This window comes from Struthio camelus, chromosome 13 (assembly GCF_040807025.1).
Source record: "Struthio camelus isolate bStrCam1 chromosome 13, bStrCam1.hap1, whole genome shotgun sequence".
In the NCBI taxonomy this organism is placed as follows: domain Eukaryota; kingdom Metazoa; phylum Chordata; class Aves; order Struthioniformes; family Struthionidae; genus Struthio; species Struthio camelus.
The window spans coordinates 21,113,081-21,134,863 of record NC_090954.1 but is presented as its reverse complement, the minus strand read 5'-3'; the positions used below and the strand labels follow the sequence as shown (position 1 = coordinate 21,134,863).

The 21,783-nt window shown below is 45.9% G+C and overlaps 1 protein-coding gene across 11 annotated transcripts in view; it reads left to right on the top strand.

The window, feature by feature from the left end:
* Positions 1–21,783, top strand: part of SIL1 (SIL1 nucleotide exchange factor) — a 116,790-nt gene that overhangs the window by 18,512 nt on the left and 76,495 nt on the right. For 10 of the 11 annotated variants that reach the window (XM_068959135.1, XM_068959139.1, XM_068959140.1 and 7 more), the window contains 2 exons: positions 13,003–13,117; positions 16,445–16,580. In XM_068959135.1, coding sequence (XP_068815236.1) covers positions 13,003–13,117; positions 16,445–16,580 — 251 coding nt within the window. Of the gene's footprint in view, positions 1–1,338; positions 1,506–13,002; positions 13,118–16,444; positions 16,581–21,783 lie in introns of those variants that run through there. The other variant, XM_009690219.2, reaches the window with a different exon arrangement.

Below are 21,783 nucleotides of genomic sequence, written 5' to 3'. Positions count from 1 at the left end.
GTCTGTAAGCACGTCACAAGCAGAATGGCAAAAAAACATTTCTGTAATGTAGAGATGGCAGATGACAGAGTACAGCAGAGGGGAAAAATCATGTTCTCTTTTAGCTTCCTGTGCCCGTGTGTTTTAAGTTCTGCATTTGCAGTCTTTGGAGCCCTTTGCTATTTTAAATTTCCTTAGGAAAAAAAATGCTAAACGAATGCTGTCTGCTGCTGGCTAGCTGTTCTCCTACTTTCATTTCGGGTTGTGGAGGCCCTTGTGCTTGAGCAACATGTCTCCATCTTTACTCTTGGGAGTGAAACGCCTAGGTAAAAGAATGGAAAATCATCATGAGAGTCAGTTTTATGTCGGTCATACTGATAGCCTTTCCGTTTTTGCTTTGTGCTCATAGCTGCCCGAGGTGTTTTTTTTCAGTATGCTATGAAAAGCATGCTCTGGTATCACATTAAAACTTGCTAGTACTGGGGAAAAAAGTAAGTTAACTTGATAATGCCTTTTGTCTAAGCGTGATAATATTGCAGCAGACCTCAGTGGAAGAAGCCCCACGATAACCTTGTTGATAAATATGGTGCCTACGTTATAAGTGGAGAATCTGAGCCCCAGAGAGGTGAATGATTTGCCCAGACTTCTGCAGGGAGCAAAGCCAGCAACGGTCCTGAGGAAGCCTGGTTTGCAGTGACTGACTCTAATCCGCAGACAGCTTGTTGCATCACTTCAAATGAGAGTCTGAGTTTTTCTTGTTACGGCTTCACGCGAGTTTTGCTGCAAGTGGCTGATCTGGCAGCTTCTGGGTGGGTTTGGCTCACGAGACACATCCTGTGGCCCTCCAGCTTTTGAACTGGGATCTTGCCGCAAAACTGTAAACGTTGAGGGAGCCCAACCCACTTGAAAGGGAGGTCCCCAACTGGCATCCAGCCAGCTGCCCTGTACCATTAATCCTGTACTCTGCAATTCCATGTTAATCATGACCGGTGACTGCCTTTTTTGCAGCACTGAATAGCTTGAATGTGGTTAGACATGTTTGCTCCCAGTGCTGCATGCAGGTGCCTGCTGTGACTGATGCCCATGGATTGCCTTTGAATAAGAGCTGTCACCTCAGCCACATGTACTATAAAGAAGTGAGGAAATGCATTTTTCATAAACTTCACAGCTAACTGTTTCTCACAGATCGATAGAGCTATTTGGAGAGGTCCTTTGCTTGCCCACTTTCACAGGTGGTTTTTGAGCTGGTTGCATGGTGACTCACGCAGCGCTGCTGAAACAGTAGGTTTCCTTAGCTCAGGAGAGACAACAGTTCACAAAAGAAATCTCTGCTCTCGGATGGACCCACCTGCAAGGATGTTAGCAGGGATGGGCTGAAATACAAGTTTTTGGGCATGGGGGCTCGGTGGGCTGCGCTCGTGCTGTGGGAGAGCTGTTGGACTCCTCTCTTGCGCTGAGGCATAGGTCGGTGTTGGGGCTTTTGCGTTTAATGCGAGTACACATGCTGGTGGCACTGGGGCAGCGTGGTGAGTAATAAATGTTAAGTAATGCTTTTTTCAAACTGAATGCTCTACTTATGTGCTCTAGCTGACTTGACTGGGAGTGTGCCTGCTTTTAGAAATTGGGCCTAGTGCCCATAGGGGTAAATGGAGTGTATATGGTTTTTTTCCTCCTGTTGTGCTGTCTAGCCTTTTTTTTTTAAGGGCATTTGATTTAGTAGTATAAAATGTTGTACCAAACCTGGACCAGCCTTGAGGAAAAATGCTCACAGAGGTAAGCAGAGGAGGGCCATGGCAGAAAGCCAGTGGCCTAAGATGAACGCTTTGAGACGGTAAACTCTTGGCGGGGACAGGAGCAGCACCAAAGTAGCTGCCACGTAACTACAGTGAGCATGTGAATGTTTAGTGCTTAGCCCTTGCTGAGTCAATGCTGCAATACAGAGGTCTGCAGAGGGGCAGCAGGAAGGAGAAGGAGAGTCGGGAATGGTAAAACGGGCTATTTTCTCAAGAGCAGGAGTCACGAGAGAGTTTAAGGTCTTGCAGAGCAGAGACTCCAATGACAGACTTGGCATCCTGAGCGCCGTGCCCCAGGAGGTGGTCGGCGGGCGTATTGTGGCCGTGCACAGTGCACACGAGTGTGTGTGGGGGGGGTATAGCTGGCGTGAGGCTGCAGGTGTCAGGGCAGGTGGTGCGGTGAGCGTGGACGTGCGTGGAGGAAGCGTGTGCGCGCCGGTGGGGGAGTTGTGTACATGATACATCAGCGAGCGTGCAGGGCGATAAGTATTTTTAGAATACCGAGCCTGAATTTTGCATGTGTTTTTTTTCTCTTAATTGACTCTCTTTATAGGCCTGGAAGCAGGGAAATAAGTACCTGAAGGGGGGAAGGAGGTGATTATTTGGTACGAGAGCCATGAGTGAACAGCAGAAACCTGGAAAGTACAAAAGGCTCTTTTTCCATAGAGGCTGGGATTATGCCAGTTAAATCTTTGGCTCTTTGTAGGCCCAAATAGATCAGGACATTGGGGTTCCTGAGACCTGAGTACTGGTGTACATTTTCTTTCCTATTAGAGCCCAAATTCTTCAGAAAGCGCCTGCAGGCCACTGGCACCTCTTCATGCTTGGAGAAATAGCCCTTCGTTGTTGGGGGGGACTAAAAGTACTCCGAACCCTGGCAGACTCCCAGGTTAGTGAGAGCCACAGCATCACCTAGGAAATAGAGGCCGATAGAAACGATGGATATGTGTGAGGAAAAAAATCATTTGGTTTTATATATTATACATGGTAAATTGCAGCAAGGAGCGGGAGAAGGTAATAGGTACAGGCAAGAGGAGAGGCATTTCCAGCTGAGGTTTGGAACGATGGCGAGCTGACGGGGCAGAGAGAAGGAAAGCCGTTTCACACGGCTGAGGCTGCAGAGAGGATTTCCACCCATGCAGCGGTCGGGCAGTAGAGCTGGTCAAGGAACAGGCCTCAGAAAGGGCTGCACGGCGTAAGACACAACTCCTCCCATGCTCATTTTCAAAGATGTTTGTCCTGCAGATCTCTGTGCATCTCCTCTCCCCAGGCAAGTCCTAAATTGGGACAAATCTGAGCTCCTGTGCTGTGGTACAAAATTGAATGCACTTGTTAGCCCCAGAGCTGGGGGCTGTCTGCAAAGTGAGGATGTCGTGTGTTGACAGCTTCTCTTGCAGGCCTTCATAAATTCAGATGAATAAATTATTTATAAATAATGAATGATAAATTCAGTCTTCTGATCTCTGAGGCATGGCCTGATTTTTCTGTGCTCCATCTTGAGCAGAGCAGAAAATCCCCCTTTCCTGGATCTGGCGCTTTCCCGTGCTGTGGATACTTAGACCACTTTAAGTTGGCTGTGGCCCTCGGGCAGCTGGACGCTGGCAAAAGCAGGCTTAAGAGCAGCCAGAAAACGGGCACCTCGGAGATCCTTCCTAATGAGCTGCTGGGCAGGGCCGAGACAGCGGATTAGAGGACGGAGACGGCGGAGCGCTCTCCTGTTCTGCAGCCAGAGCTGTCTTGTTCAGGCTTCAAACCGCTGAAGAATAAAGTGATGCTCTTGTCCTCTGGAGAATAGTGTTTTCTGTGAATGCTGAAGTTTCTGAAGGAATTTATTAAGTACATTTAATTAATAGGCTAAACGATGTTTAATGTTAAACTGTGAGGCTGTTTGTATAAACAGTGTTATTTAAATAACTAATTAGGTTTGGAATAATGCTCCGAAGGCCTGGTCGTGACTGTCAGTGCCACTGACATGTCTGCCAGGAATATCAAAAAGATGAAGCACTCAACAGCTGCTGAAACAAGGCAGCCGCTTTCTTCATGCCGTTCCTTGCTCTCGACAAGGGGCTGCTGACAGGCGTCGGGAGCAATCCTGTGCATTTGCGGTGCCCTGGTCACCCCGCTGCCTCGGCATGCTGCTTGGGGTTTGCGTAAGGGAACGGGGCTAGCTACGGTCTGGCATCAACATTTCCCATTGAAGCCTGACTTGAAAATCAGCTTTGGAAATATTCTTTATGACCTGAGTTAGCAGAGCCTTGTTTATACAAGCAGTCGTGCAGGAAACTGGACTCATGCGTTTAGTAAGGGCTGTTCCTCCAGAATCAGGCTTGCTAGATGAGTTCTGGGCTGGGGCTTGCATCCTGCTGTGACTGCTGAGGTAATAGTCAGGTCTGATGTCACACCCACCTGAGCGTGTCTCCAGGTCAACAAGGACGTGTGCCACGGGCAACCTTGCAGTAGCTGCCGGTGGCCCTACTTGGACTCAGCTTGCCTCTGGACAGGGTGTTTCTTCAGCCTTGCAAGGAACAACCTTTCTAATGCTTCTCTGATTCGCTTTGTGGGGAGAGAGAGCAGCAATGCGAGGTCTTTTGCTGCTTCTGCTCTCCTTCATGTTCCTCCTGGAAACTTTTTCATGACATTCGCACCCCTCTGGACGGCAGCTGGGCCCAGCTGGTGCCCCTTGGGCCCTACTTCTTGCTGTGGTCAACACCAGATTGCAGTTCTTCCTCTTCCATGGACATGAGCTCTTCGAAGAGGCTATGTCTGGGCAGGAGCTCGTGTGGGAAGGGACTCTGGCCTGTGCTTAGGGCTCACGCGTGCTTCGGGCCTGCATCGTGATCAGGTAGTGGTGATGCAAGGGAAGCATTGGGGAGGCCAGTGGTGTTAGGGTAACGCTCGTGTCTGCTCTACTGTGGACTGCAGCAGCCTTCAAGCAGCTCGGCTTGAGACAAACTGCCGCCGTCACAGACGTTAGGTACTCGGGGTCACTTTTTAATCTGTGATATGCCCTATATAGTCAACTCATCTGTCCAGTGGCCTTTGTTATAGATGCATGGGAGACGTAGGCAGAGGTGCCATGGCAATACAAAAAATAAATAGCCGTGAATAACGGAGGAAACACGCTACCTCCAGTGAACTCTGTCATTCGCAGCTTGGGCAGAGGGCGCGTGTGTCAGAGAAGTTGTGCTGCTCTGCACAAGGGAGCTTGTTCACCTAGCGATTATACAGGGCCAAAACACTGTGGTCAGTTAGACTAGGGCAACGCAGACGTCCATAAATACTGTTTAACAGGCGTCAAAACAGCAGAAGTAGGGGATGTGATTTCATTCTGATGTCTAAGAAGAAAAATAAACTGGTGAGGAGGCTTTTGGTGCACTTGAGAAGCTTTGCTGTGCTCGTTGGACACTGCTGGCCCACACGGGTCAGGCACACTGGAGCAGAGCAAGGAGCTGGTGGCAAGGAGGCCTGAGCTGCTGACAGCCCCCCTTGCCTTGCTGACGTGTCGGTTATGGCACCTCCTGTTGCCGGAGACGCAGGTGGCTTCACCGTGCATCTTTGGCATCTGGCAGCGCTTGCGTGGAAGAAAGACACCGGGCAGCATCTTAGCTGAGCCACTGTTAGACAGGCTGAACGCTGACGTTAGCTGAAGGCTAAGCAGGTAGCCTGTGGGGGTTGTTAATACTTATTGTTATTATTTGTTACTGACAGTTATAAAAGTTGCATGATGCAACACTAGCTGCCAAGCTCTAACCGGGCTCCATGAGCACGTTTCTTCCACAGTTATCCTTGTCCTCCCTCCTCCATGCCTTCTGTTTGATTATTACTGCCTCACGTTTCAGCCCTGATCCTTTACAAGCCAAAGCGGGTGCACTGCCTAGGCTGTGTGACGAAGGGGGACGAACCGGCAGAGGCAACGTTTCCCTGTGCTGGGAATTACAAACAGCAGCCTCTCGGCCTTGCCGCCTCCGGAGCACAGCGTGGGACAGGGTGCTCCATGCAGAGCACCCGTTGCCCTCATAGGCTGCCCCGTCCCTCAAAAGGGGCTGTGTGTGCGCCCTCGCTGTCCTCCTCCTGGCACGTACATCATCAAGCAGTCCAGGGTGAAGGGCTTGTAAGAATGGTGTAAAACCAGAGAGCTGACTCTCGATCAGGGTCGTGGGATCACTGTTTTGCCAGAGCTGTCCTTTCCAGGTAGCTTGGAGAAGGGAGAACTTGGAGCAGCCAAGTCTTTGGGACATGAGTTTCCTCCCCAGCCCCTAAAGGGGCACCAATCCGTAATGTCCAGGGTATTGCTCATAGTTATTGCTGTGCTTTGCTGGGCCTCACTGTTTTTCCATCATCTTCCAGGAGTGGTTGGCTGTGGAATAAGGAGAGAGAGAGAGAAAGGCGCTTATCCAAATGACTGATTCGTTGGCTACTCTTTAGCCTCTTGGACTAGAAATTTCTCTCTGTGCACGGGTCCAAGTTCCAGGTGGCGCTTCTGCTGAAGGTCAGAGCAAGACCTGCTGACTGAGGACATGACGTTCCTAACCAGCACAGCTCTAGCAATTACTTATTCATGTAAACCTAAAAGCACGGCCTCCTCGCTCTGTGGGTTTTTTTTATAAGCAGCCGAGTATGGGAGGACATTCCTACAACTTTTTCCTTGTGTAGGGGTGCTTTTAATATGCCACAGCCCAGTCCTGGTAGGAATAAATGAGGAGGAGCAAGTAATAAGAATGAACGTTTTACAGGTGCTTTTATAAGCAGTGTTAGCAGGATGGTCCGTACTGCAGTTGTGCACCTTCTCCACTGAAGTCTTGCGTAGTGTGAGGGTGCTTCCAAAAAGATTGTGTTTGCTGTCTTCTCTTTCAAACATGTATGTGAGGCCTCTTGCTGAGGTCAGCCCCTCCAGCAGATCAGTTCCTGGCTCTTAGCGCTGTGCTGGCCCTTATCGGGGTACCGTGCTTCGTGGAGAGCTGGGGCTGTTTGCAGTTTTTGCTGGAGATGTGCGCGTGCTTTGCTGCCAGGCAGGACAGAAAGAGGAGCAGGCCAGGCGAAAGCACCCTGAACGCAACAAGAGTGGATGCCGTTGACTGGGTAACGGCGGCAGGTTGCTTAGTTGGTCACTGCTCTCGTTGTGCCTTGGGCAGGTTTTACGGTTCCCTGCGTGGTGGCTGACCCGCAGGTACCAGGTCAGCATTTGTGCTGTTCTTGCCACAAGTGGCACATTGAAGCATCCGAACTTGAGTTAAACCGTGCGCGGTCTGTGTCAGCTCGGTGCAGCGTGTCCGTTCCCCAGCGAGGTCTGTTCCCTGCCCTATTTCTGTCCTGCGAGAATCGAGGACCAACGTGTCAGGGCTCCTTCTGGAACGTTTGCACAAGTCCCTAAAGGAAGTTCCTCTTTATGTTTTGTTTTGCCATTCAGGGCTGCTCTTCTGCTTTGCACGAAGTGATAGCTGCTTTATTATTCATTATTCTATTTTTATTATTGATTTTTATTCAGATCCAGTTATTTGATCTATCAAGTGCATTTGAGTCTCTTGCAGCATCTTTGTAGTTTCAATATTGGCTTTAATTAAGAGGAAAATTCACTGCTACCTCTTTTTGGAAGTGTTGCTGATCAGAACTTTGCCCATAGAGGGAGGGAGGAGCTCAAACAAATGTACGGGACGGGGGGGATTACACGACAGGGTCCCTGGTGCTTCTCGGGCGCCTACCAATCGGTTGTGCAGAGCTACAGGAGCTAATCGTGGGCTTGCACTGAGGACAAATTTAATTAATTGTTAGGTCTCATCTCCGGAAGGAAAAAGCATTAATGGAAGATGAAGATGGCTGTAAAGGGGAAAAAGAGGTATCGGAGACTCTCAAATCCTGTTCTTAATGAAGCCAGTGGGGAACACTCTTGTATGTATGTTTGTTTTTACTAGCTAAAAGAGCAGCAGATTTTCATACCTTATTAAGGCTCATCTAGTACCTCTGCCATACAGGTGAAGCCTGTTGTTGCACAAACAGTCCCCTGTCCAGCCCTGGGTGGTTTCAGCGTGGACAGCAGGTTATCGCTCTCTGGCTTCTTGAAAGAAGTCAACAAATAGAGCTTGTCTGACCACCTGAAACTGAGACCCTGCTTTAACGACCTCATTAAACATGTGAAGCACAACTTCAAATTCCTTCAGGAAGGTTTTTGTGGGGATGAGTGGCAAGTGAAAGAGAAGTTGAAGTCACTGTTCTGTAACATTCAGTATGCACAAGAAAGGGAGGTTTTGTATGAATCGCAGGAGTCTCGCAAAGGTAGCGAGCAACCTTTGGTAGCTCATTGTGGTTCTTGCAGCATCTTGCCCTTCAGCTGGTATCTTTCTACTGAATCCTCTGCATTAAAACGTGCTGCAGGTAACTAGCTAGTCACGTTTGGAAAGACAGGACCTGCGCTCTCTCTTATGAGAGCCATTACTGGGCTTTTAGGATGGGCAAGTTGCATTCCCGTGGCTCCCGTTTCTAGAGGAGATTGAAGCAATTCTATGCTTCATGCCAGAAACCAAGGTGTAGTCTCCATCGGGTGTCAGGGCAGGGAAGACTTGAGGCAGATCTTCAAGACTGAGATCTGCTGAGCAGATGTATGGTCACCTCTGCCTGTTTCCACCAAAATAACAGTATTCCCGGGCTGGCTTTTTTTTTTAGCTTGTTTTGTGCTTTATGGGAGCCTCTGTGTCTCTGTGCCTCTGGGAAGAGGAGAGGATGATTGCTGCAGAATGGTCCTGCTTCTCTGTTGGAAAAATAGGGCTGTGAAAACCCAGTTGTAATGCACTGGGGAACTGAGCGGTGCTGGCAAATTATGTCCTGGGGGCTCCTAGTAATCCTCTCTCTGTTTGTCCTCCAGTTGTCTCTTCTCTTGTACTCGGACTGAATTTCAGATCAAACCTTCCTCTTTGTGCTGCTACGCTGACAGTAGAATCCATCAGAGATGGAGGGAGTGCCGGATATAGGATCTTGACTTAATACTGATGGTAGTATGGGCTTTAAAGGTCATGTCCTGCCTGCGTCTCTTCAGTACAGCATCCGGGTTTACCCATGTATTTTTACAACAGTTTTCTAAAGTAGTAGTATCAAACTCTGGCCTGAACCGAAGAGGCTGTGAGTACTTGGAGGTCTTGTCACCAGCTCAGCAGAAGAGTGTTTGGGAACGCATTCCTCAATTTCTTTCATCATTTGATTGTTCTCTAGTACTGCCTTATGCTCAGCAAGGGGAACTTTGTGAAGAATTTGTGCTTGTAGACAAACATGGCGCCGTTGGTGCTTTTGTTATTGTCGGTCACCTCGATGAAGGGTGGCTGAACAGATACCATGCCTGAACTAGTAAATTTTCAGGTGATTTTGCAAGACTGCTGTAATTCCGGTACTGCTCCCCTGATCCGTAGATGAGAACAGGGATTAGCTTATTGTTATTTCTTCCTGTTGGCTGTAAGAAAAAGAGCATGGCGGGGGCTAGAGAATTCACTGGGATGTTTGTGCGTTCTTGTAGAGTAGCTGATCAGAATTCAGATGAGGTTGCAGATAGATTTATTGGAGTGACATAATATACACAGCCGCACTTTGAGTTGGGACATGAAAGAATGGTGTGTTCCCAGCAGCAGAAGGCATTAATGAAATATGTTCCTGTTACTGAATTCCTTTGAACTGTCACCTATGACTACAGCAACTGCATTCAGGGAGCTGTGCAGCACTTACTGATGCGCAGCTGGTAAAATCAGTAAAATGTCTCTGCTAATAGAGAACATCATGGCAAATGCTATTGTTTCCGTAGCCACTGGTATGCAGGGGGGTTTCTGGAACTGTGGAGCAGAACTTTCCTGTATCGAGATGCTGATAATGCGCCGCACCACGCCGCGAGAACATAGCTTACGCTACCAGGAGGATTGCTGCCGGGAGCAGAAGCTTCTTTGAATTTGACCCTTTGCACTTTCCCGAGTACTTGATTTTCTTTAACAAAAGAGGATTACTGAAAACGACGTCCCTTTCAACACAAGGGGAATTTGCATTGGCAGTCGGCCCGTTGGGGCTCTGGTGCTGGCAGGCTGCGGCAATGCACGGGTGCTGCTGCGTCCCAATTTGAGGTCGTAAACGAGTGCAAATGCTCTCCGTGCAGGTGAGGGGCACAGTTATTCTTCTTTTTGCTTTGCAAGCTGGAGGGTCGTTTCCAAAAACACTTAATGAGCATATAACGTTTGATTTGAAAATCATCTCCGCCCTCTGCATTTGTCTATCTTGTTACAAAAGATGTCAGCCCGCACAGGCTTCTCTCCAAGAGCTTCAAACCCTCCTCCCCCCTACCCCCCTTTTTTCACATGTTAGCTCTTCCTACCTACCTGGGACCTAAGCAAACTGCTAATTGTTGTGCAGATGTCATATTCCAGACAGGCATGAGGTTGTAGGCTTTAAAGAGGCTGTATTGTGATCTGCAACAGCCTTCTCAGTACACGTGAGCTCTATTTTTATGGAAGTGTGAATTTTCTTTCAGCCACTGCTTTGTTAAATTTCTTTCTTCTGTTCTCTTTTTGTTTCCAGGCTTACGGTTCAAGTTTTAGGGGTGCATTTATTTTTCATTATCCCAGTTTTGTCCTTTGTTTTATCACTGAAGAAAATCTGTTTCCTATGGAAAAAGCATCAGTGTGCTCTGAGATCAGTTGGGAACGGCAGTCATATGTCTTGCGCTTAAGTTTGAGGTCCTGACTGTGCCATTAGCCAGAAAGGCACTTACGTTCTTTGAGAATGGATGGAGTTTGAGCCCATTAGTAACACTTTTGTTTTGCAGCTTAGAAACCCAGGGGTCGGTTGTAGCCATGTTGCGCTTGGCAGTGTGTCCTAAATGAGAGATGGAGGCTTTGTCCAAAGACTTCCTTTGTCTGTCTTCTAATAATGGAGAGCTGCTGTTTTATTCTGGTTGTGGTTCAGTAGGGCTTGTAGGTTCTTGAGTTGGTTCTTTGACCCTTTAGAAAAAAGGAGGACATCAAAGGAAGGTATCTGGTGCCAGATCAGAAACCAAAAGATGTTGCTTCAACACACAGTGTAAACTAAACTGTGGAACTCCTTGCTAGAGGATGATGTGGGTGTCAGAAGTTCAGATCCATTCGAAAAGCAATTACACAAATTCATGAAAGAGAACCCTTTTTCGTTTTTGTTTTTTAAAATTAAAAAATACATCCGCTGAGGATTGATGAGCTCCAAGATGCAAGCTGCTGCTCAGGAAGACTCTGGGTCAGGCTCTTTTGGAAGCTGCAAGAATACATCAGAAAAGTATTGCCAGGTGTTTTCCCTGTTCCTCTGCGTTTTCCTGGGCATCCACCACTGATCATTGTGGTGGAGTGTTTTGCACCCTTCACCCCCCAACACTACTTTTTTTTTTTTTTTGGCCACATTAAAAAAAAAAAAAAGCAGGGAGAGGAAGCAGTAATGAAAAGAGTGGAGAAATAGGATAGCAGTAAGGGGTGGAAGGAGGAGCCTCCATTTACTCCTCATCTCCAAAGCCCGTCCTTGTGGGGGTGATGTCCTAGGGTGGCAGGAGTTGGCGGCAGGTGCATCTGTGACTCCTCAGAGTCCCTGGTTCCTGTGTGGGATAGTGGTTGTGTGATCCAGCCCTAAGGTGATGGTGTCGGTGCAAGTGTTAGTGATGCTGGCAGGCCCTGAGCCTTGTCTGCTTCTCCTGGTCCTCGGGAGAGGGCAGGAAAAGAGTGCCTGCTCTGCTCTGTGTCTTTGTGCTGTGCCCGCTAGCTTTCAGGGAGCAAGTAGGACCAATCTTTCTCCATTTACTGGTCACTAGAGCAGAGATGCTGGGCTGGGTAGACCTTTGAGTGGATCCAGGATAGCTGTTCTTGTGGGGCTTTGCAAACTCGTGTCCAGAGACAGCGCTGAGCAGAGCTTCCCCGTTTTGCAAGAACCGAGTGTGTCTGGGAGTGTGTTTGGGATCCTGGCTTTTTTCAGAGTTTTCACGCGACGAGGCTTCTTGCAGTTGGTAATTTAGGCTAAATCCTTCCTAGCACCAGGGGAAGTTTGTCCAAAGAAAAAAACGGATGGGTTTTATTCAGAGAGTATCATGACAACTCTTCTTAAAGCGTGTTTCCTGCTTTGTGGGAGTAGAAGATGGTTGCTTCAAGGAAGGAAGAAATCTGAGATGTGATGCACCATCCTAATGCACACTAGAGATAGACAGATATTTAGGACTGCATATATGGGAGGAAAATCTTTAAATCCTGGAGGGGAGTTGGAGCAGGCTTGATGGAGGGATGAGTAACGAAGGAGTGTTTGAACGGAACTAATCAGTCCCATCTTCTTTCAAAAGACTTCATTTAGTTTAATTTAGCAGCGTGTAAATTTAGAGCCAATCAAAGGAAATATTTCTCCACTCTGTGTGCTGGCAGGCTGTTCAATTCGCTACCCTAGTGTGGGAATAAGTGAGCTGAATGCTGTAGAGTGATTTAGTGCCTCATGTTGCAGGGCGGTGGGGGTATGTATGTATGCGAGTGTAGCTATGCACGTAGCAATGAGGATAGTTAAACCCCTGGTTCCATAACGAGGTGACTGGCAGACACAAGAGCAGGACCTTTCTTTTTTCCTCTGTGCTCCGGTGTGTTACTGGTCGGATGCGAGAAGGCTGCTTCGTGGTCTGCTGCAACCTTGGGCAGCGCTGGCTCCTGAATGCATGAGTCTGGGGAACCGGTGGTCTGAGCTGGAAGGGAAAGACTTTCGCTGCGGAAGCTGCTGAATAAATCTCGCTCAACTCTGCAAATGTTTTTCCTCAAGCAAAACATACGTATGGATTTAGATGAAGCCCTGATCTTGAGAAGGCTTATGGTTTTGTGTAATTTGAATTAACTTGGTTATTTCTGTGCTTAAAATGAAGCACACGCATAAAAGCTTCAAAGCAGGACTTGAACTGAATTTTATTTTTTTTCTGTAGTTGTCATCCATGCCGCTAACACAGTGATTTTAAACAAGACTTGCAAATCTCTACATATTTTACAGATTTAAGCCCCTGTGTGGTGAAGCTACTTTCCATCGTTAACTGTCATTAACACCATTAGCAGTATAATCAGCACCCCTTAACATCCGATGCCCTTCGATGAAACCAGTAGGGAGAGTCTGTGTCCTGCTGTATCATACCCCTAAACTTGTGCTGTGTCAAAAAACGTAGCATAAAGGATGCCGAAAACTGAAAATTCATACTAAAATGTTGGTTTTGTTTTCCCTTGTCTTTCAGGCTGATGGCAATGTCTCACTGCCCTGGTCTCCTCTCCACAGCTGCTAAAGTCAACCTGCTGGTTTTAGTGATCTCTGCAGTGTTTTCGTGGTCGGGCTTAAGTGACAGAGTTCCCGTAAGTGTGAGCTGCCCTAGCAGTGAGCCTTACCCCTCCGGGGCCATTCAGCCACTTAAACCTGTCACCTGTCTCCGGGGGGGGAGGGAGTAGGGGGGTGAGAGCCTTACCTAACCCTTGGTATAATGCCATTATACCAAGTGATGAACCGCCTCTTCGCCTTTCAACAGTGGGTTCTCAGTAATGACATTTTGGAAAGGCTTATTTCTTAAGACTCTTTGTCTAATCCCAGGATATCCAGAAAACATTCCACCCAAAGGGTTCGCAAAAGGAGCGGTGTAACCCAGCCAGCTCTCCTGTTCACTAGGTGTCACCTCTTCTATTTTGAGTAGTAGCACGCTCCCCCATGGCAAGAGGCAAAGCGAATTATGTGGTCTAGTGGCAAGAAGAGGAAAAGAGATGGCCTTGATTATGTTTCTTTCTGTGCCTCTGTTGACTCACCACGAGTGAGTCACTTAGACCCAGGCTCGAAAAAGCACCCTCTTGGGCCCTCGAATCCCACAGGCATGGATTTAGCTGCTTGCAGTGCAGTTTTCAAACCGCACTTGAAGGGAGTAGGCGCTCTCTGTCGTTTGCACTCGTGCAGGTGTGCAGAACTGGTTTTTACTTTTGAACGCCAGGTGCCAGGCCCCGCTAGATTAGCATTTCTGAAAAACTTCCTCAAGGAAGCTTTTTTCCTTAAATGCGCTCTGCGGCAGTGCAGTTTTGTTTAATTTGTGCTATGGCTTAAAACAGGGGCTTCCAATGCAGTACTGGCTTGGGGGTTACTGGCCCACCATGTCCTGGGACACTCCTGCCTTTGCATTGTAGCCTGCTGTCCTGCCGATACAACTGTGGGCTGTGCTGTTTACCTGAGCAAGTGTAAGGGACAGAATAAAGAATAAGCACTGTAGGCCAGTGCCTAGAGCCCACCTGGAGTCAAGTAATGATGTTATAATCTATCTTTATTTGGGGGTGGAGGGGGGCTGGAAATAGATGTTAGTCACCTCAGTTGTAGGAAAAAGCTTGAAAACAAGTGCTGGGACAACCATCCAGTGACTTCCACTTGAACTGGCAGACAGCCTGGCAGAGTAGCTGGGAAAAAGGCAAGTGAGGAATTCAGTAGGTAGGTAGCTCTCAGATCACCGCCTTTTCTTGCACGCTGCATACAACGGCCTTTCAGACTTTGTGGCAGCCAAATCCTTCCTGTATTGGAAACAGACTGCAGACTGTTTCAGACCATCCCTTTTGAGCCTTTTCAGTTTATTGTGGTTGATTTCAGAATAATAAACCAAGGAGTCTTTTTGCCTTTAAGGAAATTTCCATTTTTTTTTAGGAAACATTTTTCTTTCTACTGTTTTAATTATGGAAACGATAGAAGAGAAAGGGTTCTGCTTAATGATGCAGTTTGTCACTTTCTGCATAAAAGAAGAAGGGTTTGTGTATCGCTGGCATTTCCGTAGTGATGAAAATGGGCAACGACATCAAACCTACTAATGGAAACGGAGTATTGCAATGCAACTGTGGGCCAAGCAGTGGAAGCATCATTTAAATGAAGCAAGTCGCATCCTTTTACCCTTACAGAACATTTAGACCACAGCACTTCTCTTGAACGGAGACTGTAAACATCAGCCGTCTCCATTATGTATTTCAAAAGATATAATACTCGGAGGCACGCTGGTAAATTTACAATGGACTGTATCATTAAGTCCCTCTTGGATAATAATATAACAGCGCAAATAAGCTAAGTAATAACTGCTCTGACTCATTTATTTTAGTCCTGTTGAGCCTTGGCTCAGAAAATGCAACCATTGATTTTCATCAGTAGGACCTGCCTTTTTATGTTTATGATTGTTACTGAGCTTTAACCGTTTGTCATAATTTTAACAATTTCAAGCCTCTAATGTACTAAGCGAAAATAGGAGTTGTTAAGCTCCATTTTTTAATGTATTTTGGAAATTTTGATCCCTGTTAACATATAAAATAAAAACATCCGATGGCTTTGTCAAGCATCTTAATATGTTATCATATTGTTCCTAATTGTGCATGTTTTGCTCAGGCTGACATTTCTTTTGCTCAGAAACAGTCCCCTAGACTGGACAAGAGATATTTAAGTGCAAAGCGTCCAGATTCTGCCGGTAAATAGGCATGCATTTTTTCCAGTGAAGTTGTTGGGAGAAGCGAAGGCAGAACATGGCCTAAAATTTTCAGTTCACCTCTGAATTGACTTCTTTTTTTGCCTTTGAAAATATTCTAAAGATGAATATTGGAACACTTTGTGTTCTAAGCTATAGATCTTATTAAAATTGCCAACAGTTAGGAATAATCTTTCCCTATTGGCTGGTTATTTGAAATGGTTCAGTGGTGGCTTTCTTGGCAATATCAGAAACTGGTAGTACTCCCTCCAGTAGAAACTGAACTGTCTGAACTGTTATCCTGGACCAGCTTATCAGTTTCTGTGAAAACCAAAATAAGAAAGACCTTCTGGTTCCCAACCAACTAATAGTCTCCCCCGAGTATGAGATTGCTACTTGTTATGCAATAGCAATAGTTTTGTCCATTGTGGTTTTAAGCAACTCTCCCCATCAGCTCCCTGGGGAAACTTTTTAGTGAACAATGAGGTTTCACTAGGAGCAAGGAATTTTTCCTGCGTTTCATCTTTGTTTTTCCTTTGTTTAATGTCATACCATTAGTTTTATCTGTTCTGCTGCCTCTCTGGTATTTGCATGCAGCAATTATAACGTGGGTGGTGATTAGAGCGCTACCTCATTGTTTTAAAAGACTTCTAGGCAGCAGAACGCATAAAGAAAAGGATGCTAAGATTTTTATAATGTGGGCAAAACAATGTGTTTTTCCCGTGTTCTATTTTGGAAATAGCTGAACTATTTTAGCTTAAATTCTCTCCAAGCCCTAAAATAAGTACATTTAAGAAAAAAACGCTTGAGGCAGAAGAGACTAGTGTGGAAAATTTCAGCTAAAAAAGTTTAAAGTTTGACATATTTCTAGGCAAGGGAAAACAGGGTCTTACAATGTTACACAAGCCTAATAATAGTCAGGGCTATTGGCTCTCTGAGTGTAATATAGGTGAGGCTCTGCAAAAGCTTGTTTAAAGCCTCCAGTTGCCTGCACTGGAATAGGAAATAAGCTGCATTGCTTTGTTCAGCACAAATGTCATGCTAGTTATGCATGTTTAACCTTTAATATACTTTAAATCTAAGTTTAACCATGTGGAAAGAATCTCGGATGTCAAAAAAAAATCTGCTGGCGAGGGAAAAATTTTGTATTCTCAGCCGGCATTAAATTACTCAGATGCAATTGCTAATGAGCTGAATCTCTTCTATCCAAAAGGAGTTTGCCCTTACGAAAACAGAAGAGAGCGACATAAAAGATGACAGCGGGAAAGAGCCAGTAACAGAAGATGAAGCTGATCCTGAAGACTTAGAAGTGTTTTACCCAACACATCAATGGCAAACTCTCCATCCAGGTAACATGCTGATGACTAATTATAGTGTCCCTCTGAAACCACATCTGACACCACTGACAGAAGCCTTGCAGAATCTAAAAATACCTGTTTGTTCCCATGACAATGTATGCTTTTGTTGGCGTTCGGATAAAGAAGTAGAAACCAATGACCCAGTACAGGGAAATGAAACCATCACCAAACCAGGTGGCAACAGGAATGGTTGCTAAAGTGCTTTCAGTTCACTGGAGTAGGGCTGCCAGTCAAATTATAGGTGATAATGTGTCTCTGTCACTAGCTCAGAAGACCTTTCTCTCTTTGTACGCTTGTCAAAGGACAGATTTTGTAACATTTGGTGACACACAGTGTCTCAGGTATGCTGTGCTCCATTGTGGATTAATGGGACGACTCAGTGGCAATCTGATCAAGAATCATCAATGTTAATGCTACCCAGTTTTTGTGTGTGTGTGTTTTTTTTTTTTTTTTTTTAAACCAATGGGGTTTCTAATCCTTAGCTATATGAAGTCCAGTTTTTATTCCTCAAACCTAAAGCTATACATCCTACAAAAAGTCTGTCGCCTTTTTGGCGGTTGATATGTTTGATCAGAATGGCTGAGCGTTTGTTAATTATCTCGTATGTTTTTCAAAACAGCCTCTTGGCACTTATGGGCACAGATGTCTCCAGCAGCCCAAGCGAAGAGCATTTACGCTAGGCACTGTGTTTAGTCTGCTTCCAAGCTCTGGAGCACGTTTCAGAAAGAAGCACTTCCGGAGGAAACTAGCTCCAGCTCCTTCTGCAGTCGGTTAGAAGAAAGCCAGGTGCTCTCTTCTCCCCCAGACTCAGGGTGGTCTCTCCCTGATTCTGCAGTGCAGTTGTAACCCAGGGTTTGACATGGGGCGTGCATGATGAGTCGACACCCATTTAATAGGTTGGCTGCACTGCCAAAGCCCCATACCCTAGGAAGGGCTCTGAAGAGGATAAGCCTATTTAAACATAGACCTGGATGCACATGTGCACACACGTTTTAGTAGCTAGGAGGGCCAATAAGCCTGCCTCTGTGGTCTTGGACAAGGAATTTAATCTGTTTGTGTTTGGTGACCATGTGTATGTGCAGGTATTATACCTTTCCACTTCAGAAGGGTGAACTAAGTAGTAATTAATTTTTGTAAAGTGCTCTGACTTTAAAAGAGCTCTGTCAATGCTCAGTATTATTATCTGAAGAGTAATTATGAGATCCATTTGTCTTGAAATTTCAGATATACTAGATGACTTTCCCAAATGTAAATCTTTCTATAACGTAAATGTCTTGCAAAAGCCCCTAAACTCCACAAAGCTGCAGTATATATTTATATTCCATTTTTGTACCATTATGTGTAGAAGGTGTGTTGTTTCACTACTCAGTGTTCAGACTGTCAGATCTCCCATCACCTTTACTGAACAAAATTATAAATGTCATTGGCGTGTTTGTTTAGAAGTAACTTTGTTGCTTGGGCGTTTTGTTCTGCTTTATTTTTGTAGCATTTCCACCTTAGGCGTATGCAGTAAAGGGCTTGTGGAAGTGGCAAGCTTGTCAGCATTCACAGCATGCTGTAAGAAAATAATTTCAAATTACCGTTGTAAAAGGCTTAAATGGCAGCTTGCCTCGTAGTCTAGCGAGTGCAGATCCTCATTTCAGGTGAGCATGGGATTTGGTTAGAAACATCTGAGAAAGAGGGTTCTTCTGTAGCCTCTCCCTGCTGGCCCATTTTTTCCTCTCCTGCAGGTTTCTTTGAAGCCAAGTCATGAGCATGGACTGTGTAACCCACGAAGCAAGGTTGGGGAACCTGCAGCCTCCACTATTGCTCCACTGTGACCCCTGGCCTTGAGTTTTTGCCCCTCTGCTAATATGGGTTTGTGCTGGGGAGGGAGTTTACTGTGCGTCCTGCTGGGAGAGCAACGCAGCCTGTTCGGCCGTCCCCTGAAGTTCTTCTCACGCTAACTAAATGAGGGCCGTGCGTTTCTGTCGTTTAACAGAGAAATGCGTGTTGGCAGCGTAACTAATCTGATTGCTTTGCCTCTTATACTCTGATGCTCCTTTACCTGCTTGCAGCTTTTTCGGAGCAAAATTCTGGCTGAACTGACTGATCTGTGCTCAATACAACACATTCAGGCAACAGTAAACTGCAGGCAGAGTTGCAAGTCTTCCAAAAGAGTACAGGGGTTGGCTTCCTGCTGCCTGGCTCTCTGGGATGCCCTCACACTTGTCTTCTGTTGTATCTGTGTAACAGATGATGCCAATCTCTGCTGGGGAAGCGATTGTTTTGATTCAGAATCTGGTTCTTTAATTTTAAATAGTAGAAGGGAATTCAGAATTGTTTCCCTCGCACTACGATTTCATCTTATTCCTGTTCTGAGCTCCACATAGGACCTCTAGGCTTGTGTCGGTTCTACAGTTGCTCATATTTTATATATATATTTGCAGTTTTATTCTGCTATTTTTCAGTTCATTGCTGCTAATTGCATCAAACTAGATTTCCACTGAGACTGCAGCAGTATCATCAGTCTGTGGTCTGGCAAATCCCTCCAAAAAATTCAGTCGCTACTGTATGCGTAATGCGGCTTCGTACAGTTGTTCCATCACTGCCTAAAATATGAGCTGTATTTTGATCAAGTTCTTCCTTGTGCTTTGTGCACGTTTCAAGCTGCATAAGGTAGCTGGATGCAAACACAGAGAGACAGTTACCCTAAGAGCACTGCTGCATGTAGTCTGGAAACTGAATGATCAGTTGTCTTTTCTGCGAGCCAGCCAGGAAGCTGACAGGGACTGTGGAGAGGTTTGTGAAACTCCACAACACTTTAATGCTTTGCTAGGGAGTGCGTCTTTCTCAGTTAGCATTAAGCAATGCAGCCGGCACTACTGGGTTAGATGTAGAGGACAGGTTCGCTTTGGAAAGTCTCCCATTTTCTCTTTCTTTTCTGTTTTGTTTTGTTTTGTTTTGTATCACCTGAGGAAACGATGAAGACGTCTGCAGTACTTTTCTCTCTGTGTTCCTGGTTAGCACCTTTAGGAACTTGCAGGCTACTTGTGTTCTAATGAGCAGGATTGCATCTTTCTCTGAATGGATGTTTATGCCTGTTATCAGATCATTTCTCCCGCCATGATCAGAAAACTGTATTCCATCACAGATGCAGAATTATTTTTAAGTGGTGCTTTCTATAATTGTTTTTCCATTCTAAATTCACTCTTAGCATATGGTAGTACTTTTGTGAGTTGAAAGCTCTCTTGGAGAAACATATCAGAGGTGACCTGCTTTTGTTGTTTCTTAAAGTTAATCCTTTTGTAGTGTGTAGAGGTGATGCTATCACAACACAAAAACACCCCATTGCTTTTCGTGACAGTCTTTGCCTGTCAGTTATGGTAAGTAAAGATCAATCCTTAGTCTTTTGGGTGACAGAGAAGAGTGGAGGCATTGGATGGTGTTGGTATTGAAGAGCTGAGGAAGCCCTGAGTTGAGGATTTAAATGCTCATGCTGTTTGTGATTGTTTGGATGGCCTTGATGAGAAAGATTGTCCTTGAGATTACTGCACTCGTGGACGTTCTGGTCTTCTGCTTCAAATGGACACGATTTTCTTTGGATTCCCCAAGGCTGTCAAAATGTAAAAGCCTTACTTGCCTGTTTTCAGATGACCTCAAATCTGCCTTATCTTGCCACATGACACCCCAGAGCACGTTAATGTTTCATTGTAGGAGAATTGTCTGTCTTCATCACTTGGGCGCCTTGTTTCCCTCTCTTTCTTTTACCATAGGGTAAGAGACATTCCTCATGATGACTGAAAATCAGCTAGCTCTAATCACGTTATTGACCAGCAGATTTTCTGTCTGACATTAAGATCAGAAATTGCTCCTCTGAGGATACATTACCGTGAAGAACAAGCAAAAGCAAAAGAAACAAATTATTAGACATCCTAAAAGCCCAGAAACTTAACATAAGAGTGTAAGAATGACCAGCTGGTTTATACGAAAGGCCCATCTAGTCCAGTGTCTTGCCTTGACCATGGCAAGTGGGAGGAGTGCCTGGGGAACTCCTAGTCTAAGGGTAGTGGAAGTGTGCAATGCTGCTCACCTGCTCTGCCTGTTGCAGTCCCCAGCTCAGGGGCCTTGCAAAGCAGGGTTGAGATCATTCAGGGCTGGTTTCAGTGGTTCGCTCCTTTGTCATCTCTGCTCTTTCTGTGTTCACTAACAGTCAGGTTGACGTTCTCAGCCGACGTGTTTCTTCTTTGGCTGTTCCTCTGCCTAATTCTCCTGCTGCTTCCTAGGAAGCAGAAGAGACATGTATTTAATTGGGAAAGAAAAAAAGGGAGTTAATCGTCTTCTCCTCATTAGCTGTGACCAGCGCTGCAGGGAGCTCAGGCTGTATGGCGCCTCTGCAAATGGGCTCTGTCCACCTCTGTGACAACAACACTTTTATGCTCCTTAAGCCACAAAAACTGGCTGACAGGTTTCTCAGCTGCCAGCTTAAAATTAGGAGTTAATGTGTCCAGTTTTCCAGTCCAGATGGACCGAACAAGCCTTGCCTGCGCAAAACATCTACGCTCTACTATGCATACTTTCCAACTGAGAGGAACTAGCATGGGGGCACAGGAAGGCTTCCTTTGGCACAGAGCAGCAGCCTACAGACCGGAGAAAAGGAGCAAAATCTTCTGTTTGTGATTGAAATCTTACAGCCCTGAATCTCTCTCTCAGGTTGGACTAGCACGTCTCAGTGTCTGGCCAGATTCAGCATACGTTACAGAAGCTAGTTTGGCTTGTGCCTTAAGCTGTGGTTAAACTTTTGGCTTGCAGAGCGCCACGCTGATACCCGCAGTTACTCTATAGCTTTTGTACTGTTCAGAGTCATTTTCCTAAGTGCCTAATTATATTGCAGTTAAAAATAAAAAATAGAAAGCCATGACTGCCGCTGTTGCTCAAACTGCAAGGGAGAAGTTGATGGGGAGCATGCTGCTGTTGGCTACTTCTGTAAAGATGAAACCATCTTAAGTTCAGCAGGGAGCTGATGATAACGTTGCTTAGTATTTAAATATCTATGACCGCAGCCACCAAGGGTCTTCAGGCTGCTTTCTCTGTTGGTAGCTATCTTAGCTGTTCATTCTTGTCCCAGGTCTTCCACTGTCTCATTTGCTCCATGGGCAAGGTTTTACACATACAGAAACAGTTCTGAAAGAATGCATTCACGTTGCGAAGATAA